Source organism: Dipodomys spectabilis, unplaced genomic scaffold, assembly GCF_019054845.1.
Source record: "Dipodomys spectabilis isolate Male_0828 unplaced genomic scaffold, ASM1905484v1 ptg000597l, whole genome shotgun sequence".
In the NCBI taxonomy this organism is placed as follows: Eukaryota; Metazoa; Chordata; class Mammalia; order Rodentia; family Heteromyidae; genus Dipodomys; species Dipodomys spectabilis.
In genome coordinates, this window is record NW_024871274.1 from 231,689 (window position 1) to 258,792 (window position 27,104).

General features: G+C 38.2%; 1 protein-coding gene across 2 annotated transcripts in view; it reads left to right on the plus strand.

Annotated features, from left to right (window-relative positions):
- Agtpbp1 (ATP/GTP binding carboxypeptidase 1) overlaps positions 1-27,104 on the plus strand; it is a 176,252-nt gene that overhangs the window by 31,999 nt on the left and 117,149 nt on the right. For both annotated transcript variants that reach the window (XM_042671080.1, XM_042671081.1), the window contains exons 3-6: positions 1,188-1,312; positions 10,619-10,686; positions 15,336-15,399; positions 23,557-23,703. In XM_042671080.1, coding sequence (XP_042527014.1) covers positions 1,188-1,312; positions 10,619-10,686; positions 15,336-15,399; positions 23,557-23,703 — 404 coding nt within the window. The remainder of the gene's footprint in view (positions 1-1,187; positions 1,313-10,618; positions 10,687-15,335; positions 15,400-23,556; positions 23,704-27,104) is intronic.

Here is a 27,104-nt window from a genome sequence, read left to right on the forward strand (position 1 = left end):
TTGCTTATGTGGTGCTGAGGAATCGAACCCAGGGCCTTAGGCAAGCAAGGCAAGCGCTGTACCACTGAGCCACCTTCCCAGCCCTTGAAAGAACCTTTTAAGAATGAGAACATATCATTGTTCTACTTAGAAACTTCCCCTCTCATTTGTTGCTAAAATCCAGAGCCTTACTGTGGCTTCCAGAAGTTTAAATTGTTATTTTCCTGTGCTCTTTCCCATTTCCACCCTCAGCTCTGTCCTATGGCTTACTGTTGTTTTTCCTTTAAGTCTGTTCTAACCACATTAGCCACCTTATGTTCCTGCAGTTGGTGGATGTGATTCACTGTTTCTGCAGAAATCTGCATGGCTCATTTTCTTACTTCTTTCAGGCTTGTCCTTCCATCGTACTCTCTTAATGAGGAGTTCCCTCTATCTAAAATTGTACACCTTCTTGTATACCTTTCTGTTTGTCTCCTAGCCTGATGTTTTTTTTTTTTTCAGGAACATTGACATACTATAAATTTGTCTGTTATTAGAATATTTCCTCTGTGTGGGACAATTTTTTTCTAATTTATTATTGTTTTAGAAGTGATATACAGTGGGGTTACGCTTACCTATGTTAAGTAATAAGTATATTTCTTGTTCTCTCATTCTCTCCCATTCCCTCCCTCCTGTCCCTACCCACTAGTTGCATATTTCACTTTCATTAGTGTGGGATAGAAATTTTTGTGGTGTTTTTTTTTTTTTTTAATTGTATGTTGGAAATACCTAGACTAGACTATGTTTACAAATGTTTACATAATGAATTGGGAATAGGGTGTAATAGCTTGAATACTATATTTAAGGGATCTGATATTAGAAAGATGTGCATATTCTTATTTGATTTTATGACAGTTATGAAAAATGATGATAATGGGGTAGGATATGAGGAAGGGAATGGTGAATGTTCAGGGTGTGATGTAACATTACTAGACAGGATTGATTGCATATTTGTGACTTTTGGTCTTGTGATTTGTGACTTTTTAGAAATATATTGTGTTTCTCATTCAAATCAGAATTTGAGCAGTATTGGTTTACAAAGCAGAGTAATAGTATGTGACATGTAAACGCTTAATGTTTCTAGAAGAGTAAAAGTTTTTAAAGACAGGATCTTTATAGTATTTAATTTTTGATTAGCCAAACCTGCTCTGATATCATGTTCTTTTTAGCCTTACTAGTAATTCTAGGATTGTGGGACTCCTGGCTCAGCTAGAGAAGATCAATACTGAAGCAACAGAATCGGATACTGCTAGATATGTTACATCAAAAATTCTTCATTTGACTCAAAGTCAAGGTAAGTTTTAATTTCTTCTGTTTTTGGAATGTTTCTTTCTAATGTTTTAAGTGTAGTTGTTACAGATGTTTAAAATTTTGATAGACAGTTTCCTGTAAAAATTGAACATTTTCAAATCTGATCAAAATAAAATCTTTGAAAGCTAAAGAACTTTGGAGGAAGTTGACTGAATGAATTTGTGTTGCGACTTTTCATTCCATTGACCAAATACCTGAGAGAAACAATTTAAAGTATGAAAGCTTTAGTTTGGATCAATGCTTCTGAGGTTTTAGTTTATGTTTGTTTCTGGGTCATGATAAGGCATAACATCTTGGTGGAAGAGTATGAAGGAGCAATGTTGCTTCCCTCCTGGCTGCCAGAAAACAGAGCAAGAACATGCTATATTAGTGGGCCTTGTCTTCCCTCCTCTATTCCATCTGGACCTCAGCTATTTGGAGTGTGCCATCCATATCAAGATAGATAGATCTTTACCCTCTTAGTTAGTTGTCTCTAGAAATTCTCTTGCAGACATACCCAGAGGTATGCTTTACTATTGTTCTCTCAAATCTAATCAAGTTGACAATCATTCACCACTACAGAATTGTTTGTACTAGTGACATATATATATATATGTATATATGTATATATATATATATGTATATATGATTGCCACTCCTGCCCCCATTTTCAGATAGTACCCAATTCCAGTGCTCCTTATAGAATGTTGACAAAAAGATGCCAAGCAGCATTCAGTATTGGATACTAGTGTTGTTTCCACTGTCAATTTCCCATTCTATCACTTAGTGTCTACTGTACTTGAAGAAATGATTGAAACTCTAGGACTTAGTCTTTCCGTCTCTGAAATAAAGATAATAAATATCATGGACTTGCCATAAGTCTTATATGAGAAGCATAGAAATATGTTAAAAATGTTGAGTAGATGCCATCTGTAATTAGACATTGTTTCTCTTATTTATGCAGTGCCATGCTATCAAATTTATCTCAAAACCTTGGCAGAAGCCAAGCATGGTAGCATAAACAGAAATTAGAGAAAATGACAGCATCCACTGCTATTGAAGATACAGAGAGTAGAGTGTTGTCATAGATTGTAGGTGATGCAGTAATTGCTACAGATTTTGGAGAAAATGATCTAGTAATGTTTATTAAAATTTAAAGTGCATCTGCTGTTTGATCTAGTGTTTCTACTTTTAGAAATACATTTAACTAAAATAATGTAGATACAAGAAGAAATGTATAGAGATAAATATTGCAGCATTGTCTGTAATATCTGAGATCAAGAAACAACCTAAATTTGTTTTCATCAATGAGAAAAAAGATAAGATAAAAAAACTAGAACTTTATATTATAAGTTTGTCAATGGTAAATTCTTTCTTTTCCTTCCTTCCTTCCTTCCTTCCTTCCTTCCTTCCTTCCTTCCTTCCTTCCTTCCTTCCTTCCTTCCTTCCTTCCTTCCTTCCTTCCTTCCTTCCTTCCTTCCCTCCCTCCCTCCCTCCCTTCTTCCCTCCCTCCCTCCCTCCTTCCTTCCCTCCCTCCCTCCTTCCTTCCTTCCTTCTTTCTTTCCTTTCTTTCTTTCCTTTCTTTTTTTGTTGGTTATGGGGCTTGAACTCAGGGCCTGGGCACTGTCTCTAAGTTCTGTTTGCTCAAGGCTAGCATTCTATCACTTTGAGCCACAGTGACACTTGAACTACCTGACTCAGTGAATTATTTCTTATGATATTATTGCAATATTAGTATAGCCAGGTGCTGTTGGCTCACACCTGTAAGCCTAGCAACTCAAGAGGCTGAGATGTGAGGAATGCATTTCAAAGCCAGCTCAGGCAGGAAAATGTGTGAGACTCTTATCTCCAGTCAACCACCAGACAACCAGTAGTAGCACTGTGATTCAAAGTGGTACAGTGCTAGCCTTGAGCACAAGAGCTCAGGGATAGCATCCAGACCCTGTGCTCAAGTTCTATGACCACCACCACCACCAACAAAACCCCCCAAAACAAACAAATAAAAACCCACCAAACAGTATTAATATAAATGCTCATCCAGACATTATATCATCATTGTTAAAGCTTTCCAGACAGTTATAAAATTGAAAGCTTTTTTTTTTTTTTAATGGTAAGAAAACTTCGTGGAGTTTTTCTGAGTAAGTAAGCAAGCAGGCAAGCAGTCATAAAGCAGAAAAGCAGAGACACTTAACAGAGTGTGGGTGCTCTAGAGGAGAAACATCTGACAGTTATTTCTTAATAGCAGGGAATGGTAATCTTTTTTCTAAAGTGCCTGAGGGGCACTTATTTTAGGGAGTATATGCCAGATAGTACCTGTCACATCTCTTCATCTCTGCCTTGTGGTATAAAAGCAACCACAGTTTATATATAAATAGGCAGGTCTTTATTTGGATACAAAAATATGTATATTTACTTTTTATATGTGAAACTATGTGAATCATCTTGGAAGTTTAAATTTTTTATGGTAAGTTGAAAGGAAGTTTCTTTGATTCATGTAACTATAGGTATAATTTTGTACAAAATGAATCACCAGATGAATTCAAGTCCCATGACCAACAACAATAGTAAGTAAGCAAGCAGACTAGCAGTCAAAAAGCAGAAAAGCAGAGACACTTAATAGAGTATGGGTGCTCTAGAGGAGAGATCTCTGAAAGTTATTTCTTCATAGTAGGGAATGGCAATCTTTATATGGGTATAATTTTGTACAAAATGAATCACCAGATAACCAGAAGTAGCACTGTGGCTCAAAGTAGTAGAGTGCTAGCCTTGAGCAAAAAGACTTCATTTATAAAGAAGTATGCACACCAAGTTGTCATACTAAGGGGCTAAGAATGGAAGGGAGTGAGAGATTTTTTTTTTCTTCATTTAATATATATTTTTTAAAAAGCGTACATTAGTTTTATATTAGGGAGATTTCACTTTGTCATTTCCATACATGTATATAGCCTTACCCCTTTACCACTCCGTTTCCCATCCCCTTTTCTTTTTTTGTTCGTCATGGATCATGAACTCAGGGCCTGGGGACTGCCCTTGAGCTTTTGTGCTCAAGAACTGCAGTGCCACTTCAGTTTTTCTTTTTTTGGTCGGTCGTGGGGCTTGAACTCTGGGCCTGGGCGCTGTCCCTCAGCTCTTCAGCTCAAGGTGAGCGCTCTACCACTCGAGCTACAGCGCCACTTCCGGTTTTCTGGTGGTTTATTGGAGATAGGAGTCTCACAGTCTTTCTTGCCCGGGCTGGCTTTGAACCGAGATCATCAGATCTCAGCCTCCTGAGTAGCTAGGATTACAGGCATGAACCACCAGTGCCTGGCTCCACTTCAGTTTTTCTAGTGGTTAATTTCTAGTTGTTAATTGACTTTGAACCTGATTCTCAGATCTCAGACTCCTGAGTGGCTAGGATTATAGGCTTGGGCCACCAGTGCCCAGCTCAATCCCCTCTTCTTAAAATGTTTTCAGCAAGTTCCATTGTTCTAATTTTCTATACAAAAAGTTCATACATAGGCCATATTCATCCTCATTAATCTGCCTTGTTATTTCAAACTCTTCCTGCTGATACACCTTCCCCTGCAAAAATGAAACCTGTTTCATTTTCCTGTAACATAAATTTACTCTTTCATATAGTTTGTGTTCTAAAGATAATATTGCTTATTTGTTTAAATGATTAAGAAAACAAACAAGCAGGTTCATGCCTGTAATCCTAGCTACTCAGTTGGCTGAGATCTGAGGATCTGGGTTCAAAATCAACCCTGGCAGGAAAGTCCATCAGACTTCAATTAATTACCAGAAAACGCTAAAAGTAGAGCTGTGGCTCAGTGGTAGAGTGCTAGCCCTTGAGCAAAAATGCTTATAACAGTTATCCAGATAGTAATGTTACATCACAATCTGAACATTTACCATTCCCTTCCTCATATCCATTCTCATCTTTTTGATATTTTTGACAGTTTTGCCAACTTGTTTCCTCCAGGGGCAGTGTTTATGTTGTACAACAACATAAAAAAAATGATGAGGATTACTATATGAATCTGTTAGAGACCAGCATTCTGTGGTGTATAGGATGTTCCTATTCAAGTATGTTAGCTGTGCTTGAGGTTGAGAAAATCTGGTAAAATACATGTTAGTTTTGTTATCTTTTAACACTGATTTTTCTGTTTTTCTATTTCATTGATCTTCTTTATATCTGCTTAGCATTCAATTTCAACTTGTTTTTCCATTTTCTTATAGAAGTTAGGTTATTGACTTTGAGACCTTTCTTTTGTAAGTATTTTCAGTACCTACAAATAAAAATACTTATAAATTTCTCCACAAACACTGCTATAAGTATATTCTACAATTTTTTTTTTTTTCTTGTTGTTGGTTGTGTGGCTTGAACTTTGGGCCTGGGCGCTGTTCCTGAGCTCTTCAGCTCAAGACTACTGCTCTACCACTTTGAGCCACAGTGCCACTTCTGGTGTTTTGGTGGCTAATTGGAGATAAAAGTCTCATGGACTTTCCTGCTGGCTTTGAACTGCAATCCTCAGATCTCAGTCTCCTGAGTAGCTAGGATTACACGTGTGAGGCACTGGTGCCTGGCTCATTCTATAAATTTTGATGTTTCATTTTGGTTGTCATTCAGTTTAAAATATGCTTTGTATTTTTCTTTGACCTGTGATTTATTTAGAAGGTTTTTAATTTCTCAATATTTAGGGTTTCCCATAGTTTTCCTGTTTATTTCTAAGTTAATTCCATTGTAGCTGAGAATTTACTTTGTATGATTTCAATTATTTTGAATTTGTTGTAACTTAATTTATAGTTTGTATATATTCTCTTCTAAAGAATGTTGCATGTGCTGGTGGCTCACGCCTGTAATCCTAGCTACTCAGGAGGCTGAGATCTGAGGATCGCGGTTCAAAGCCAGCCCGGGCAGGAGAGACCGTGAGACTCCTATCTCCAATAAACCACCAGAAAACCAGAAGTGGCGCTGTAGCTCAAGTGGTAGAGCGCTCGCCTTGAGCTGAAGAGCTGAGGGACAGCGCCCAGGCCTAGAGTTCAAGCCCCACGACCGACAAAAAAAAAAAAAAAGAATGTTGCATGTATACTTGAAAAGAATGTATATTCTGCTGTTGTTGGGTGGAGTATTCTATAGATGTCAGTTAAGCCAACTTGGTTGATAAGTGTTCATATCTTCTATACCCTGTTGATTTTCTGTGTAGGTACTCTATTACCAAGAGTTGAATATTGAAATCTCCCATCTGTTATTGCTGAACTGCATATTATCTCTTTACTTTTGACAAGACCTTACACATTTATTTTGAGAGTCTGTTAGATACGTATACCCTTAATAGTTTTATCATCCTGATGGTTTGACTTTCATTATGTCCCTTTTGCTTTCTGGTAATATTTTTAGACTTAACAGTGTTTTTTTCTTAACTTAAAATGTAGACACGCCAGCAGTTCTATGATTATTATTTGCATATTATACCATTATACATCATTTTTGTTTAGAACTTGTTCATGTTTTAAAATTTGAAGTGTTTCTTAAAGATAACACTGTTATATCAGACTTTCAACTTAATATACATATTGATGTGACAATTTTTATATGCTATTCTGGTATTTTAAAATAGAATGTAGTATATAGGTAAGTAAATTTGTCATACTTATAAGCATTATCAGTGTAGCAGCAGGGAGTAGAGATTACCATTCTATTTTAAATGGGAATGTGGCTCAGTGGTAAGAGTGCTTGCCTAGTATGCATCAAGCCCTGGGTTCAATTCCTCAGTACCACATAAACAGGAAAAGCCAGAATTTGCACTGTGGCTCAAGTGGTAGAGTGCTAACCTTGAGCAAAAGAAGCTCAGGGACAATGCCCAGGCCCTGAGTTCACAATCCCCAGGACTGGCAAAAAAAAAAAAAAAATTCTTTATATTAGGTTTGAACTCATAACTGTGCTTGCTAGAGAATTATTCTATCACTTTAGTCATGCCCCCAGCCTGCCATTTGTATTTCCTACCTTTTACATTTCTCCTATCATCTTTTACTGCCTTTTTTTTGTGTTGACATTCTTAACTTTTGACAATTTTAGTATTTTTCTTAGTGGTTTCGGTGGAGATTAAGATGTTATCTTTCATTATAGTCTCAATTCTAGTAAAATATTGAAACTTTCTTCTAATATAGCACTAGGTATTTGAATTATCCATGTTAATATTGAAGTCTCTTTAGATCATGGTAGAATCTGAAGTTGAGTAGAAAACACTTAGTTTGCACTTAGTATGAAACTTAAGCACAATGGTGCTGGATGTTAATAACAGAAAGGTGTTAGAGCCTACTCTGCTATGTTCAAAGGAAGATAGAGTTCCCTCATCCCATGGTGGAGAAAATTAATGGCTTATTAGTAATGAGCACCTCTGATACTATTATATGCAATCTTACTTTAAAATGATTTGCCTTTATTGAATCACTGGTGTTTAAAATAATACATCAGGATATAATGGATCTTTGAAATAATATATTGTCTTAGGAGTTTATTGTTTTTGTGGAGGCAACGGGGCGAAGTAGGGGGTAAAGGGTAGGTTAGTTGTCAGTGGACCCATATACTTAAAAAAAAAAGAGAAATTTAATTTCCCAGCACAAGCAAGTGTTACCGTTTATAGGTAAGTAAATTTGTTATTTTTATAAGCATTATCAGTGTAGCAGCAGGGAGTAGACATTACCAGTGTTTTATAAATTATTAATTTTCTTTTTTGAGAGTGGGTTTCACTGTGTAGTTCAGGCTGGCCTTAAACTTACTATGTAGCTCAAGTTGGCCTCAAATTAGCAGTCTTCCTGCCACAGCCTCTAGATTGCTGGGATTATAGCTGTGATTAGCTATAGATCTTCATGTCACTTATGAGCATTTTGAAAAATGTAAGGTTAATAACTGAATGTGTTACTACAACCCTTTTAACTTCATTGGAATACTTACTAGGTTGAAAGTGAATTGTTTGTGTTCTATTTTTAAAATCTTAAAATGTGAACGGAATGGCATTGTCCCATAGTAAAAGAACTTGTGGTATTAGTATTTAGGAGTGAACAAGTTGAAGAAGGCCACCAAATTACTTACATAATGTTCTACCTAAGCTTTAGATTCTAAAACACCTGGGGTCTTCTGGTCTGTTTTATTCATTCACTTAGTAACTTTTTTTTTTTTGGGTCCAGTCGTGGGGCCTGAACTCTGGGCCTGGGTGCTGTCCCTCAGCTCTTCAGTTCAAGGTTAGCACTCTACCACTTGAGCCACAGCGCCACTTCCGGCTTTTATGTGGTGCTGAGGAATTGAACCCAGGGCCTCATGCATGCAAGGCAAGCACTCTACCACTGAACCACCTTCCCAGCCCTTACTTACTAACTTTGCATAGTAACAATAACTTTTCCTCTCCCCCTCCCTCTCCCCCTCCCCCTCCCTCTCCCCCTCCCCCTCCCTCTCCCCCTCCCCCTCCCTCTCACCCTCCCTCTCCCTCTCCCATTTCTTCTCCCTCTCCCCCTCTCCCCCCTTTCCCCCTCCCCCTCTTGCCTCCCCCTCCCCCTCCCCCTCTCCCTCTCCCTCTCCCTTCCCCCTCTCTCTGTCTCTGTCTCTCTGTCTCTCGCTCTCTCTCTCTTTTATTTTTTGGTGCCAGTCCTCAGGGCCTGGTTGCTATTCTGAGTTTTTTGCTCAATGCTGATTTTCTCCTATTTGAGCCATTGCTCCACTTTTACTTTTTTATGAGGGTATTTAATTGTAGATAAGAGGCTCACAGAAGTCGGGGGCTAATGGCTCACTCTTGTAATCCTAGCTTCTCAGGAGGCTGAGATTTGAGGATCACAGTTCAAAGCCAGCCCAGGCAGGAAAGTCCATGAAACTCTTATCTCCAATAAACCACTAGAAAATTGGAAGTGGTGCTATGGCTCAAGCGGTAGAGCACTTGCCTTGAGCTGAAGTGCTGAGGGACAGTGCCCAAGCCCAGAATTCAAGCCCCATGACTGACAAAAAAAAGCCTCACAGGGACTTTTCTTGCCTGGCATGGCTTTGAACCATAATCCTCAGATTTTAGCCTCCTGAGTAGCTAGGATTACAGGCATGAGTCCCTGGAACCCAGCTAAACTCAAATTCTTGATGAATGAGAAGAGTTCCCCTTGGTCTTAAAGCAAGGCATTAATGAAATACTGCAGGTAAAGTATAGGAGATAATAACTGTTAAATAACAAATTTTAAGTAGTAAGTTTTAAGTTCATAAATGCTACCTTATAATCTAGTTTTGATCTTAGGTGTCAAAGGGGAATTGTGAGATCTAGGAACTTTTTTTTTAAAAACCAGGTCCTGGGGCTTGAACTCAGGGCCTGGGCACTGTCCCTGAGCTTCTTTTGCTCAAGGCTAGCACTCTTCCCACTTGAACCACAGTGCTACTTCTGGTCTTTTCTGTTTATGTGGTACTGAGAAACTGAACCTAAGGGCTTCAACCATGCTAGGCAAGCTCTCTACCACTAAGCCACATGCTCAGTCCCAGATCTAAGAACTTTTAAATAACAAATATTTAGGGCTGGGAAGGTGACTCAGCGCTTGCCTTGCATGCATGAGGCCCTGGGTTCGATTCCTCAGCATCACATAAGCAAAAAAGAAAAAAGCTGGAAGTGGTGCTGTGGCTCAAGTGGTAGAGCGCTAGCCTTGAGCTGAAGAGCTGAGGGACAGCGCCCAGGCCCAGAGTTCAGGCCCCATGACCGGACCCCTACCACCCCAAAAAAAGAAATAATAACAAATATTTATACAATTTTTCCCTTCCCAGTAATAGGAAAGGTATTTTAGTGATCTTGTCTTCAGATGGAAGACTAGTTCTTCCTTGGCTTCATTCATTTTTTTTGTGTGATTCAGAGTTTTGATGTAATATAATCATAACATTTGAATACAACATTAGAATTTTCTTTCACTCATTTAATGAACTATTTTCTAGTTCTGTTCGTAAAAATAAAGATGCCTACCATTATTACTCCTGTCTCACCCCCAGTTCTTGGTACTTGTGTTGTATTTTGAATGGATTATTGGGCTCTCTCTTACTCCAGTATAGGAGCTGAGAAAAAATACATAGAAGAAATTTGGAAACCATAGGGTAGAATTACCAATAACAATAGGTATTAAATGTACGCATTATCCTGCCCATGTAATTGTAACCCCTCTGTACAGTATGTTCACAAATAAAATAAAATTAAATTAAAAAAAAAACCAATAGGTATTGCGAATACCTATATGTGTCTATATATGTATACACGTATTTGTATATGTATATATGTATTCATGTATAGATTTAAAGATGTTGCCTTCTGTGTTTCAGAAAAAACAAGGAAAGAAATGACAGCAAAAGGTTCTACAGGAATGGAAGTCCTGCTGTCAACATTAGAGGTAAATTATTCAGAGCCTTTAATTATTTAACTATTAATAGGAAGCAATACTGAAGGACACACAAACATGCAAAGTATAATTTTTTTTTTAGAGATAAAAGCCAATGAACAAAAGCTTGTTTTATGTTTTAAATTACTTGGAATGGTAGTATGGATATTAAAACATGTTATGTAAACTTTTAAATATATTTTCTAGTGGTTGTAATAACTGTATATTGTAATCTTAACATGCCATTCTCATTGGTAGTAAAAAAAAAAAAAAAAAAAGAAAAATAGGGGGGCCGGGGGAGGATGGCAAGAGATGGGAAGGGGAAACAAAGGAGGCGGCTACAATGCTTGGTAAGAAATATACTCATTGGAAGTGGCGCTGTAGCTCAAGTGGTAGAGCGCTAGCCTTGAGCGAGCTGAGGGACAGCACTCAGGCCCAGAGTTCAAGCCCCATGACCGACAAAAAAAAAAAAAAAAAAAAAAATATACTCATCTTGCCCATGTAATTGTAACCCCTCTGTACAGTATTTTCACAATAAAAAAAAAGGAAAAAAAAAATAAAACATTAGCTGGGAGTAAGTCTTTAGCTTAACATAGTTAATATTGGAATTCTCATCAATGGCATTGTGGTAGTTGATCTACTCATAATTTATTTTACTTCATTTATTGAGTATCTAAATTATTATGGTAATTGAATTTCTATATAAGTGTAAATTTTTTTTGACCAGCAGAATCCAGTGCAATGTATCAAATCAAAATTCTGTGATTTTTGCCGGGCGCTGGTGGCTCACGCCTGTAATCCTAGCTACTCAGGAGGCTGAGATCTGAGGATCGCGGTTCAAAGCCAGCCCGGGCAGGAGAGACCGTGAGACTCCTATCTCCAATAAACCACCAGAAAACCGGAAGTGGCGCTGTAGCTCAAGTGGTAGAGTGCTCGCCTTGAGCTGAAGAGCTGAGGGACAGCGCCCAGGCCTAGAGTTCAAGCCCTACGACTGACAAAAAAAAAAAAAAATTCTGTGATTTTTGTAGTGTTAACAGTGAATGGTTTGGGCTGGCCAGGTGGCTCAGTGGTAGAGTGCTTGCCTTGCATGCATGAGGCCCTGGGTTCGATTCCTCAGCACCACATAAGCAGAAAAAAGCCAGAAGTGGTGTGGTGGCTCAAGTGGGAAAGCACTAGCCTTGAGCTGAAGAGCTAAAGGACAGCGCCCAGGCCCAGAGTTCAGGCCCCAAGACTGACCCCCTTCCCCCCCCCCCCCCAAAAAAAGTGAATGGTTTGTGTTCTTTAATAGGAAGTATTAACATGGTAAAGGTATTACTTTTTTCTAGATTGGCCTGCCAGTTTAGAGTATGTGTTTATTATCAAAAGTCATTATAAAGCTTTAGTAATTAAAATAACTTAGAAATTATATATATACACATAGTCAGCTAAATGTATCAGAATAGAAAATCCAAAAATACATTGAAATGATCAGGGGAACTTAGTATTACTTGATAAAGGTGGCTTTTCAGATCATGGAGGAGTAGAAGAGTTATTCATAAGTGGAGCTGGGACAAATAGTAGCCATCTAGAAAAGCAAAATGTGAAATTCCTAGTTTCTGTGTCTTTATACCAAAGTTCTATATCAAGCAAAGATGTAAGCATGGGTAGGGCGCCAGTGGCTTATGCCTGTAATTCTAGCTACTTAGGAGGCTAAGATCTGAGGATCATGATTTGAAGACAGTGTGGGCAGGAAACCTGGTAAGACTCTTACCTCCAGTTAACCACTCAAAAAAGCTGGAAGTGGTTCTGTGGCTCATATGGTAGAGTACTAGCCTTAAGCAAAAGAAGCTCAAGGACAACACCCAAGCCCTAGAATTCAAGCCCTAGGAATGGCCAAAAAAAAAAAAAAAGTAAATACAAATATATGCATGGAAAATTAAATCATAATATTAGAGGAATCAAAAGGAGAAGTTTTTAAATTATAACAAAATATTTTTATTAGTATAAAATAGAAACTATAAAACCCATTGTGGGAAAGAAGAGTTAAAATACTCATATAATTTATTTTTTTAGATGGGCCATACTGCGGTTTGAATTCAGGATTTTGTGCTTATTATTAGGCAGATGTTCTACCATTTGAGTCATGCCCTGATATTTTTTTGCTTTCACTGTTTTTTTTTTTAGAATTGGCTTACTTTTTTTTTTTTTTTTTTAGTCTGTGCTAGCCTAGACTGTGATCCTTCTGTTTATGTATCCTGTATAGCTGGGAGAGGAGTCATATGTCACTGTGCCCAATAGTATTGAGGTCAGGTGGAATTATTGCCTTGGCTGGCTGAGCTCCTACTTATTCAGCCTTCTGAGTAGGATTACAGACATGAGCCACCATCCCTGGTTTAATTTCTTTGTCATAATAAAGCACTGTTACACATTGACCAGGGGAAAAAAATTTTACAGAAACAGATAATTTTTCATTTTTAGATTGGTACTCTGGACATTAGGAAATTACTTTTCTGCATCAACGATTGGGGTATAAATTATTCTATGAGGAGAAAGCTGTCAGTATCTATCAATAAGTGCTTTCATTTTTTAACTTAGAAATGTTAGAAGTTTAGTTCATGTTCATATATTCTTACATAAGAATTCATGTACTTAATAATCATAATTTTAAATGAAAATTTAATTAAAATTTTCATAAAATTTTGATAAAATTCTAAAATAGTCTTACTGTTTCATGGTTGGGTGATTGTACATAACAAATAGCATAGCCATATAATGGAATTTACCCTATATCACTTAAAAAGAATGAAGAAGGGGCCAGGTATATTGGCTTATACTTGTAATTCCACCTACTCAGGAGATTGAGACTAGCCTGGGCCAAATGTTAGTGAACGCTATGTAAATAGTAAGCTCTCTCTGGTGATTATGTAATCCCAACTATGTGGGACACATAGATGGAAGATTTCTGTTTAAGGCTGTCCCAGAGAAATAGCCCAAGATTCTATCTGAAAATAACTGAAACAAAACTGGATTAGGAATGTGACTTAATGGTTAGAGCATTTGCTTATCTAGGAAGCTCTATGCTCTGAGTTCAATCCTCAGTACTGCCAAATAAAAAAGAATAAACTCTTTATTAATAAGTATAATGCTGAGGTGTCAAGTGTTGTTTGTAGAGCAGTACTTTTTGGGGAGAAGTCTATATATATGCATGCATACATAGATTTGTCTTATATGTATTTTTGGTAGGGTACAGAAGAAGCTGATAACATGATTGCTTTTTGAGATGGAAGCCAGGGTGCTGAGAAGTCATCATACATACTCATTGTCTTTTGTTTTTGTTTTTGTGTGAGACTGTAATTCCCAGAGTAGTCTTAAGTAATACTTTTATCTCAGCCTCCTGAGTAGCTAGCTAATTGGGGAAACAAGTATGTATCACCATTCCTGGTTAGTATTTCCTTTTACATTTTGATTCATTTACTTTATAAATAAAAAAAATTGTTCTTATAAGAATGATGTACAAGTAATGAGTACATTTCTATTTGGACAGTGACACCCCTTCCCTCCCTCTTTGCCAATTTTTCCCTACCATCCTTACCCACAAGTTGTATAGCTCATTTTCAACATAGTTTCTACTGAGTACTACTACTGCATTTGTTTACACTTATGCCCCTCCATTTTTATGTCCCCCAAAGGTAGAAAATGAATAAACAAGACAAAAAAAAGAAAATGGAAAAAACCCCTTTGTTTCTATTTCTTGGAATTCATTTCAATAAGTATTTTATATGATCAGAGGCACAGAGGCATTGCATCTTTGTGTCCCTCCCCTAAGAGTGAATGCCTAGAGGCCTGTATAATTTGTCATGTATTTTAGATCTAATTTCTACATATGAGAATAAGCATTTGCTGTTTGGCTCTCAGAGCTTGGCTTACCTCACTTAACATGATTTGTTCTAGGTCCATCCATTTTTCCACAAATGACATGATATTATTCTTTCTAATGGCTGTGTAAAAATTTCATTGTTTTTAGGTACCACAATTTTTGGATCCACTCATATATTGTAGGGCATATGAGCTGTTTTCATAGCTTAGCTGTTGTATAAATGCAGCAATGAACATTGGTGTGCAAATGTTTTCACAGTATCATGGCTTGTAATGTTGTGGGTAGATGCCCAGGTGTGTTATAGCTGGTTGTAGGGAAGATCCATGTTTAGCTTTTTGAAGAACCTCCAAACTACTGTCTAAAATGATTGTACTGTTTTTTTCCCCCCTAATTTACTTTATTGTTGTAGAGTGATATACAGCAGGGTTACATTTACATACATTAGGTAATAACTATATTTCCTTTCCATAGTGTAATCTGTTCCCTCATTCTCTTCTACTCCCTCTTAACCCATGGATTATACTAGTTTTGATTAATTTACTTTTATTATCTATTTGGTAGCAAGAATAGGAATTCAAATACAGATTACTTTTTAAAAATAATATTAATAAAATAATAGCTCAAAAAGGAGATAATGAAATAGTAAGAGAATAAAGGAAAGGTAAGAGAGTAAAGGATATGTAAAATATTTGTTCCTAGGAAAAATTGGGAAAGTCATTTGTAAAATATAAGTAATTTCTAACAGGTATACAAAAATTGGGAGTCAGAAATTTTGGGTTTTAACAAAGCAAATCATCTATTTCAGAACACAAAAGATCTTCAGACTATGCTTAATATCTTGTGCATTCTTCTTGAACTGGTGTCAGCTGGTAAGTTTTTTTCTTTTGGCCTAATTTCTGTTTTTAAAACACGATTAATCATGTATCATGTGTACTTTATTTGAAATTTTCCAGATGGAAACTATTCTGAGTTGGGGCTGAGAAGGTGGCTCTGTGGTAGAGCACTTGCCTTGCATGCATGAGGCCCTGGGTTCGATTCCTCAGCACCACATAAGCAAAAAGAAAAAAGCCAGAAGTGGCACTGTGGCTCAAGTGGTAGAGTGCTAGCACCCAGGCCCAGAGTTCAGACCCCACAACCAGACCCCCCCCCCCCCCCCAAAAAAAAGAAACCATTCTGAGTTGTAGAGTTTGGCAACTAAGGTGTCACACAGTCTTGTTGCTTGAAGTAAAGGTGAAAATTTATTAGAGAAGAAACATGGTAGAGAAAGCATGTGGCATGGACATGCCCTGGGAAGACAGCACTTCAGCCCATCTCAGCCATCTTTTGCCATGTTTGAGATTGATCTTCGGGGGCCGGCAAGGTGTGTGAAGGTATGCATAGTTAAAATAGTCCCAAGTTCTGCAGTGATTCAGAGGTGGAGGCAGGTAGTCTGAAAGCTTATTGTCTCAAGATTGGTCAGATAGTGTCTAATTACAATAAAATACTTTATGGTTTGGCCTTTCTTGGATTTGTGATGGCTGCAAAGTGACTGCAGGAGCATTAATTTACTCCTCTAGAACGGTTGTTAGAGCAGTCACTGTCCCAAGGATGGCAGAGGTTTACTGATCACATTTGACCTCTTAGGCCATAGTTTCACAGGTCTGGGTAGATAACTTAAACACCTTTTGTTTTAAAACTATGTGTTAAGCCGGGCGCTGGTGGCTCACGCCTGTAATCCTAGCCACTCAGGAGGCTGAGATCTGAGGATTGCGGTTCAAAGCCAGCCTGGGCAGGAGAGACCGTGAGACTCCTATCTCCAATAAACCACCAGAAAACCGGAAGTGGCGCTGTAGCTCAAGTGGTAGAGCGCTCGCCTTGAGCTGAAGAGCTGAGGGACAGTGCCCAGGCCCAGAGTTCAAGCCCCACGACCAAAAACAAAAAAAAAAACTATGTGTTAACCATCTTAGGCAGAAATGAGACCTATCCTTAGATCACTTTATGCCACTTTATGACATTTAATGGCCTTTGGCCACATTATTTTAGTATTTTACTCCTATCTTATTTTCCCCTCTGAAAAGGTAACTCTGACTACTATCAGGCAAAAGAGGTGAAGACTACTCTAGCTACTCTGCTGATTAGGGTTGTCCGTTATTGCAGGGAGTCAGGGTGTTCTCCAGATGATTTTTCCAGGGGCCCTTGATAGAGGTGGTCTGGAACTTTTACTGCTGGAGTCATTTTTATCACTGTTTACAGTTTGATGGATTCTGGTCAAAAAGAAACAAAACTTTGTTAAAACATTAACAAGTCCAATAAGAGGAGATGTATATGAGTTCTTGATCTATAAAATTGATGGTTGAAAGAAAGGTAAGAGCTGGGTATCTGTGGCTCATGCCTGTAATAGTAGCTATTCAGGAGGTTGAGATCTGAGCTGAGGATCCTGGTTTGAAGCCAGCCAGGCAGCAAAGTCCATGAGTCTTATCTTCAATAAATCACCTAAAAACCAGAAGTGGCACTGTGGCTCAAAGTGGTAGCCTTGAGCAAAAGAGCTCAGGAACAGCACCTAGTTCAAGCCCCATGACCGACCCCTCACCTCCACACCCCCCCAAAAGCAAGAATTTCCTGTCCAGTTGCAAGGTAGACATGCATGTATATCAGACAGTCCTGCCTTTGAACTTTTTTTTGTGTGTGTGACAATCTTGGGGCTTGAATTCAGGGCCTGAGTGCTGTCCTTGAGCTTCTTTGCTTAAGCCAAAGTTCCATTTCCAGTTTTTTTTGACAGTTATTTGGAGGTACGAGTCTCATAGGTTTTCCTGCTTGGGCTTGCTTTGAACCTTGATCTTCATATCTCAGCCTCCGGAGTAGCTAGGAGGCCACTGATGCCTGGCTTTAGTTTTAGGGCAAGCACAAGTAACAACATTTGGAGTTGACCACATTCCTTTTATTAGAAAATTTCCCCACCAGGGCTGGGAAGGTGGCTCAGTGGTAGAGTGCTTGCCTTGCATGCATGAGGCCCTGGGTTCAATTTCTCAGCACCACATAAGCAAAAAGAAAAAAGCTGGAAGTGGCACTGTGTGTGGCTCAAGCGGTAGAGCGCTAGCCTTGAGCCAAAGAGCTGAGGGACAGCCCCCAGGCCCAGACTTCAGGCCCCAAAAAAAAAATTTCCCCACCAGTAGCCACATGCCCCTCTTTGTCCCACTTTGTCCTGGTAGGTCTTTCTTGTTGCTGGGTTTGAGATGCCCTAGTTGATCTAATTTCACATTGGAGGGGAATGACAGACAGGTCAGTTGGGAGTCTGTGCTAGGAAGACCTTTTTTGGAAAAGTTTAACAATAGAGCTGTTGATATAAATAGCTTCTGAGCAGAGCTTACCTAGAATCCATGAAATTTGAATAAAGCTAACTGAACTTGACAAGTAAGTACTTGTAAGTGTTATTTACAGTGGGTCTAACTGCAGATGCTACAGAGGAGGATCAAATTTGCAGTGACCCAAGAATTGGAATAGCAGTGTAAAGCTTTCGAAACTGCTAGTAATTAAAAACAATCTAGATATTTCTGTTGCATACATCATTATAGTCTACTAATTAAGACTGACAGTATTGTTAGGACGACTAAGCTTTAACACACAGACATAAGCCTATAATAGGGTGGGGGGGTTATCATTAATTAGAGGGCACTTGCTTAGTATATTGTCTTCTTCAGCTTAGTATTTTTTTGTATAAAGATTTGTATCCTTGGGGAATAAAATACTTTGGACATACAGGGTGGCCAATAACAGGTAGATTATAGTTCTACATACTTCAGTACCAATAATAAGGTGGCCATTTAAAAGACTTAGATACAAACAAGCTTAAATGAACTTTGACTTTGTCAAGACTCACTTAATGCATTGTCAAAAGCTTGTCAAGATCAATAGTACAGGGATGGGAAGGGGAAACAAAGGAGGAGGCTACAATGCTTGATAAGAAATGTATTAATTATCTTGCCCATGTAATTGTAACCCCTCTGTACAGTATTTTCACAATAAAAAAAGATCAATAGTACTTAAGGAATTATTTTGATTGATAATATTTCCTTTAACCTAATTGTTTGAAAATGTTAAAAGTGGAATAATATCCTTAAAACGGCCTCGTTGTTATAAGCATAAAGAATTGAGTGCTAGTTTTATACCAGTGCATTAATCTTGATCTTAGATAAACTTTCAGATAACCTTTTAAATTACAATCAACCTAATTACATACATACAAACGCTTTATAAATTCCACCCTTTATATACATCATGGCATATTCTACTTTCTTTCTTTCTTTTTTTTTTTTGCTGGTCATGGGGCTTGAACTCTGTGCTTGGGCGCTGTCCCTCAACTCTTCAGCTCAAGGCGAGCGCTCTACCACTTGAGCTACAGCACCACTTCCGGTTTTCTATTGGTTTATTGGAGATAAGAGTCTCGAGTTCCTGCCCAGGCTGGCTTTGAACCGCGATCCTCAGATCTCAGCCTCCTGAGTTGCTAGGATTACAGGCGTGAGCCACTGGCACCTGGCTCCTACTACTTTCTTGAACTATTTTGGGTTTGTCTTAATTTTCTTTTTCCACTTTGGAGCACCCAGTTAGGACAAACCTTACTCTCTAAAAACATGTTTTTATCCAAAAGCATTTTGTCACATTTTTAATCTTCCTCCCCAGAAATATATCCTTATATCCTCCTATATATTTTCTACTTTCTAATTTCTTTTTTTCCTTCCTTATTATTAATTTGTGTTTTGAAATAAGTTTTATAAAACCTTGAACCTCATATAGCATTGTTTTTAAACAAAATAAAATAGTCTGTGTACCTAGGAAGAAAAGTAATCTTACACTATTTTTCTGTGCAATAATGATTAAACATCTCCCTTGTTTTTGTCTGTCATGGGGCTTGAGCTCATTGCCTGGGCTCTGTCCCTGAGCTTTATTGCTCAAGGCTAGCACTCTACTACTGTGAGCCCCAGTGCTATTTCCGTTTGCTGGGCTTTAATTGGAGATGAGAGTCTCACAGACTTTCCTGCCCCGGCTGGCTTCAAACCATGATCCTCAGGTCTCAACCTCTTGAGTACCTAGGATTATAGGTGTGAGCCATAGGTGCCTGGTTCTTCTCTCCTTCCCTCCCTAGTTCCCTCCCTCCCTCCCACAGGTGCTAAATTTTAAATTCTTGGTTTTGGTTTCAAATCAGTGGAAAACAACTCTCCAATATCATATCTATAAAAATCCCTAGAAACTATGCCAGCGGCTCACGCCTGTAATCCTAGCAAATTCACATCATGGAAGCTCATGTAATTTCAAATTATTTTTAAATTGGTGCAGATAAACCTAAGGTTAAAAAATTACTTTATTATTCTTACAAAGGCAATGTGTGGGTTATATGTAAGGGTTATAGTTACATAAGTCAGCTAATGTGTAAGTTTGTTTTTGGACAGTGTCACCTATTCTTTCCCTCTCTCCTAGTTTTTCCCTACCATCTGAGTGAGTACCACTGCTACATTTATTCACCCTTTGTCCCTCCATTGCTGGGCTCCCTTTTTCCCTCCCAAAGATGGATAAATGAACAAAGTAGACAAAAAACAAAAACGAAGAAAAAAATAATTTCCATTTCCCAAAGTTTATTTTGATAAATAATATTTTATATGACCAGAGGTGCATAGGCATTTTGCTTTTTCATTCTTCCCCTAATAAACACATTCCTTACAATCCATATCTTATAAAGCAGTTGAATTTAGGATGAGATAGGTTATAATCATTTACTTAAATAACCAATGCCAAGACCTGTTTGTTCTTTGAATTTAAAATGGTCATTCTTTCTTTGACTTGAGCTAGAGTTAATTTCTAAATGCTTGTACTTTGGTTAAACTTGATTGAGATAACCATCATTTGAGAATGACAGTACCTTTTACGTATTAATAATAACATGTTATTGTACACACATGTACAATAAATTTTAGATTAGATATTTTAAACACATGTAGAAATTGAGTTCAAAAATAAAAACCAGGGGCTGGGAAGGTGGCTCAGTGGTAGAGTGCTTGTTCGATTCCTTGGCACCACATAAGCAGAAAAAAAAAAGCCGGAAGTGGCGCTGTGGCTCAAGTGGTAGAACCCTCCCCTTGAGCTGAAGAGCTGAGAGACAGTGCCCAGGCCCAAAGTTCAGGCCCCACGACCGGAACCCCCCCAAAAAAATGAAAATCAGTTACAACAACTAGTCGGTTTTTCTTTTTTTGTGTGGAATTCCAGTGTCAGATGAAGTCTTTGTCCAAAACTTGGTAGACCAGTACATGAAAATAGCACCTGTAGCCAGGTGCAGGGTGGTTCACACCTGTAATCCTATGTAGTTGAGACCTAAAGATTATTGTTGGAACCCAGCCTGGGCAGGAAAGCCCTAGAGACTTTTACCTCTAATCACCAAAAATCCAGAAGTAGAGAGAGCTGTGATAAAGTGGTAGAGTGCTAACTTAAGCACAATAGCTTAGAGGCAGTGCCTAGGTCCTGATTGAAGCCCTGGGAATGGCACAAAACAACAATAAAAAACAGCACTTGCGATCAAATATTTTAATTTAGAGTGCTCTTAGACTGTTTAGCCATCTTTTGGTTACAAATAGATGGCACAGGCTTATGTCTGCTGTTTGAATACCATCAAGGTAATGAGTTGACTATTGGAAGAAGCATGATGACCTGTTCATACTGCTGGTATTCTTTTGTCTTTTCTAGTGAGTTTATGATCACAGGATTTTTTTTTTTTTTTGGCTGGTCGTGGAGGCTGAACTCTTGGTCTGGGCTCTGTCCCTCAACTCGTTAGCTCAAGGCTAGTGCCCTACCACTTGAGCCACAGCACCATTTCCAGCTTTTTTTCTGCTTATGTGGTGCTCAGGAATCAAACCCAGGGCCTCATGCATGTGAGGCAAGCACTCTATCACTGAGCCAACTTCCCAGCTCTGATCACAGGATTTTTGAAGGACTCCTGGCTGGATTTTATAAGCCATGTTATACACAATACAGAAGCCCAAATCAAAAATACAGAAGCACAAACAGAACACACAGACAATTTGTGGATGGCAACTGCAGGAAGGAGAATGACACCCACCCTTATTACCTAGAGAAACAGTATTGGACCAGTTCTACCATACATGTTTTTACAGTATCCACTGTGCTTCCCATAAATTTTGGGTGACCATGTCCTTACTATGATTAGCTGCAGTGCAGTTTGAGTTGATGACTTCCAGAGGGGTACCATTTTCTTTTCTGTGTAATTGATTTACCTGTGAACCTTTTCCCCAAGGAAGTTAAATTGTGGTCCCAGCCTTTGACACCCCTCCTTCTGCACTAGCGAGTATATGAAATACCAGCCATAGTGCTTGGCTTTTACCCCATGTATGAGAAAATAGTAGTTAAACTGCTGAATGTGTTCAGGAAGTAGACTGGGTGGTAGGGGCTCTATCATACATCACAACAAATAGATGACCGCTTGTAGGGAGCTAAATGTAGAATGTCCTCAATGTAATTAATCTTCCTGTTTTCTTAAATGGAAGGGATTGGCTCATAGCATATCCCATTCTCCTAGTAGCAATTAAATCAGATGCAGGGTAAGGACAACCGAGTTGTGCCTGGAGTAAGTAATTTCCTGTCAATCCCTTTTTAATCTCAATCTACCAAGGATAGCAGGTAGGACAGGAGCTAAGAGGCTCCTGATCCTGTCATTAGAGTAGACATCTTCCCCCTCTCTGTTGAATATATCCTCATGGGAAAAAAGTTTCAATGTAGTTGAAAAGGAAGCTCTTGAATAGATTGGGAAATAAGCAGCATCAAAGGAAATGCTTTAATAAAGGTAGAAAACTATACTTAGAATGAATTTTGTCAAAGGTTTCAGACATGTCCAGAAGAAAGTAAAGAGTAGAATAGATCTAAGTGAAACCTTGTAGATGAAGGAAGCATGTGGCACTTAGTAACGGCAAAGGAAGGCAGTGGCAGTACCTGGAAGAAGCCTCAAAGCAAGTCATGCCTAGCCAAGGCACTCCATGCTAATATTGGGTGAGGATAAGAAAGCATTCAGAGTCCAAGGAGTGGGAAAGTGCTTGCAGAGTGGAGCAGACAGATATGTCCTTGACACAGATGGATGGAGAGGGCAGTTCTTCCTGCAGAAACAGACTTGTTGAATCCAAGACACTGAGAGGGGCAGGCACAAGAACATTTTGGAATAGGAAACAGCCATATGTGACCTGAGTCATGGTACCAAAATATGTTACATTTTGGTGAATCCAAGTCAGCAAAAGACATACTTAATCTAAAGACATACTTATCCTGACCAGTGCAACAAATTTGTTGCCAGAAATCTAGGGCAGCTATGTTGACTTCAAGTCTTTTTGTCTATCAAGAGAATTCAGGCATGATTTGAACATAATAATGATAGGAATGTTTAATAGAAAAGAAACATGACAAAGAGAGTATGTGGCATAGACATGCCATAGGAAGATAGCATTCAGCCCATTCTGAGGCATCTTATGTCATCTTTTGTACTTGGTATGATTTTAAATATTTACCTCTACATTCAAGGCCTTGAACCTACAATTTAGACATTATTGCATTTTACTCTGTTTTGGGGGGGGGGGGTAGTGGTCATGGGCCTAGAACTGAGGGCTTGGGTGCTGGCCCTGACCTTTTGCTAAAGGCTGATGCTCCACCACTTGAGCCACAAGTCTATTTCCTGTCTATTTCCTGTGTGTTATTGGTAGTTTCTGATAGTTTATTGGGCTTTCCTGTAAGGGCTGGTTTGAACAATCCTCATATCTTAGCTTCCTAAGTAGCTAGGATTACAGCTATGAGCCATGGGTACTAGGGTATTTTTATTCTTTATCTGTACTTTTTAACTAAAGGAGATGGAGATAAAACTATTGTTTGTAAAATTATAAAATGTGACATATAATAACTTGATTTTAGAAATCGTTTCTCTAAATGTTTTTTGAATGCTACCAAATTTGATACCTACTATTGGGAGGATTTGTTACTTAAAATAAAAAAAAAATATTCTTTAGGTGGAGGTCGGAGAGCAAGTTTCTTAGTTGCCAGAGGTGGTTCACAAATATTGTTACAATTACTTGTGAATGCCAGCAAAGAATCTCCCCCACATGAAGAGTTAATGATACATGTTCATTCTGTTCTTGCAAAGATTGGACCAAAAGGTAAGTGTTTCACTTGCATAACTATTGAATCCCAATAGTTGTGTGTGTGTGTGTGTGTGTGTGTGTGTGTGTGTGTGTGTGTGTGTGTGTGTGTGTGTGTGTGTGTGTGTGTGTGTGTGTGTTTTGGTGTTGGTACTGGGTCTTGATTGCAGGGCCTGGGAGCTGTTATTAGTTTTTTTTGCTCAACTCTGCCAATCAGCCATAGATTCCCTGGTAGATTTTTGGTAGTTAATTGGAGATAAGAGTTCCATCATCATTTACCATATCTCAGCCTCTTGAGTAATTCAGATTATGGGCAAGAACCACTAGTGCCTGGTTTCCAACTGTCTTTGTAACATTGATTCTTTATACCTTAACATTGTTTTTTTTTTTTTAATCTAAAACAGTTTTTTTTTTTTTTTTTTTAGTTTTGGTAGTATAATGCTTTTATAGTTAACTAGTAAACTGCAAGAGTTGAGGACCCAAAATTCATGAGTTGTATTGTATGTTGTAGAACAAAGAAACCAATGTCAATCAAACATGTGATGTGTGCCTGCTTATGTATGTAGAGGGAACACATAAGTATGGATATTGTGGAGGCTAAGAGGATTATAGACTGTAGATAAAATAATTCCATTGTTTTTCACTAATATCATTTTTGCTGTACATTTTCACTGCTCAGGAATCTTAAAATCTGATCATAAATATCAAAATAGACACGAAAGACTATGAGACTGATTATTACAACAAAAAGGTGTGTAAAATACAAATTAAGAAGAATGGGTTACAAAACAAAGAACGGAGAAAATTTAACTTAATTTAAAACAGGGAAATAGCCTCTGCACAGAAGTTTATAGTTGTATACCTGTACCAAGATTAATATGGCTACCTAAACTCTTTTTATTTCATAAATACTATTTTCAGTGTTCAGCAAAGTTGCACCTTTGTGTTCCTTTCCTAAGGGTAAGCTCCTGTAGTCTGTGTGTGAATACCTATAGTCCTGTATAGGTTATCATGTCCAGATAGATTTTAGATCTTATACATCTGAGAGGACACGTGTGTTGCTTGAATCTGAATTTGGCTTACCTTACTTAGTCTGTTTGTTCTATGTCCACCCATTTCCCTGCAAATGACATTTTCTTATTTCTTTATTATCTTTAAGTAATTATACAATGAGGTTTCAAACTCTTTAAGATTGTGTTTAAAGAGTTTTGCCATTGCTTTGTAGCATACATGTGGGTCTTCAACTTTGAAATGTATGTCTATAAAATGCTTGTTCAAAAATGTGGCGATATATGTGAAAATAATATGTACTTTTATGTATTTCATGCAAGTTTTTATGTTTTGTACAAATGTTTAACTAGTACTTTTTTGTTGTTGTTGTTGGTTGTGGGGCTTGAACTCTGAGCCTGGGTGCTGTCCCTCAGCTCTTCAGCTCAAGGCTAGCACCCTACCACATGAGCTACAGCACCACTTCTAGCATTTTCTGCTTATGTGGTGCTGAGGAATTGAACCCAGGGCTTCATGCATGCAAGCACTCTACCACTGAGCCACCTTCCCAGCCCCTAACTAGTACTTTTTTTTTTTTATTATTATGAAAATACTGTACAGAGGGGTTACAATTACATGGGCAAGATAATGAGTACATTTCTTATCAAGCATTGTAGCCTCCTCCTTTGTTTCCCCTTCCCATCCCTTCCCATCCTCCTCCCCGCCCCCCTAATAGGTAGTATGTTTTAAAGAAGGCAGCCTTGAGGTAATCTTAACTTTTCCAGTATATTAAGGACCTTAAGACTTAAATATATTCAATTTATTTAAAAAATGTTACCTCAGGGCTGGGAAGGTAGCTCAGTGGTAGAGTGCTTGCCTTGCTTGCCTGAGGCCCTAGGTTCGATTCCTCAGCACCACATAAGCAAAAAGAAAAAAGCCGGAAGTGGCGCTGTGGCTCAAGTGGTAGAGCGCTAGCCTTGAGCTGAAGAGCTGAGGGACAGCGCCCAGGCCCAGAGTTCAGGCCCCACAACCAGACCCCCCCCCAAAAAAATATTACCTCTACTTTCCTTCAACTTTTGCATTTGAGATTTAAGTACTCCCTTTTGAGGTTTTTGAGGGAAAAAAATGAAGAACAAGGAAACATTGTTGGAACAATGTTCATCAGTTAAATCCTTTTTTTTAAATTGTGAAAATACTGTACAGAGTGATTACAATTACATGGGTAAGATAATGAGTACATTTCTTATCAAGCATTGTAGCCTCCTCCTTTGTTTCCCCTTCCCATCCCTTTAAATCCTTCCTTTCTAACTAGAGTCAAGTTCTTATACTTTTAAAGAAATTGATATATTAACATTTATGTATTTTGTTAATTCCCTTTTAATTTTAAATTTTGGCTATTATGTTTCCTGTTGAGCTAGTTTTCCATTCTTGGTTGTTCAAGGATACTCTACAATAGTTTTATCTTTTTTTTTTTTTTTTTTTTACAGAAGCAGCATCTTGTTTTGTAGCCCAGTCTAGTCTAGAGCTTGTGCAGCTCGGCTCTTGTGAAATTTGTAACTTCCTTACTAAAATTCCTGAATACTGAAATTATGGAAGTGTATTGTCACATCTAGTTTCTGAATGTTTTTCTGTTTTCTGTTTATTTACTTTTTTCTTGTGAGGTGAGAGGTTTCCTTTGAAGTATATTGGTTATGATATATCTCTGTTTGCTGGTTCTGTTTCCTTCTTTTGTTTTTTTGTTTGAATCTTAATATTCGACAGTCTTTGCTAATCTTATCTATTTAGCTATTTCAATTTCTTTTTGAGAATAAAAATCAGGAACTTGATCACTGCTCCAGTTATGATACTTGTCATCCTATCTACTCAGGAGGCTAAGATTAGGAGGATCGCATTCCCTGGCCAGTCCTTGCAAAATGTTTATGAGACTCCATCTGATCAGATAAAGCTGTTTTTAGCTGTCATTCTAGCTGTGGTGGGAAGCACAAATTGGATCATAGCTCACACTGGCTCTGGCAAAAAAGTAATACACATTTTCAAAAAATAACCAGAACAAGCCAGATGCTGGTGGCTCATGTCCATAATCCTAGTTTCTCAGGAGTCTGAGGATTGTGGTTTGATGTTTGCCCAGGCAGAAAAATACGTGAGGCTGTTATCTCCAATTTACCAGCAAAAAGCTGGGATCAGAGTCATGGTTCAATTATAGTATAACAACAGTCTTGAGTGTAAAAGCTAAGGGAGAAGGTGAGGCCCTTATTTCAAGCCGTAGTACCAGCACCAAAAAAAAAAAAATCAATAAAAACAACCATAGCAAAACAGCTGGAGGTATGATTCAGACAGTGGAACATCAACCTAGCAAGCATGAAGACCTGAGTTCAATATCAGTACTGCCAAAATAATCTAAACAATAAACAACAACAACAAAAAGAACTTGT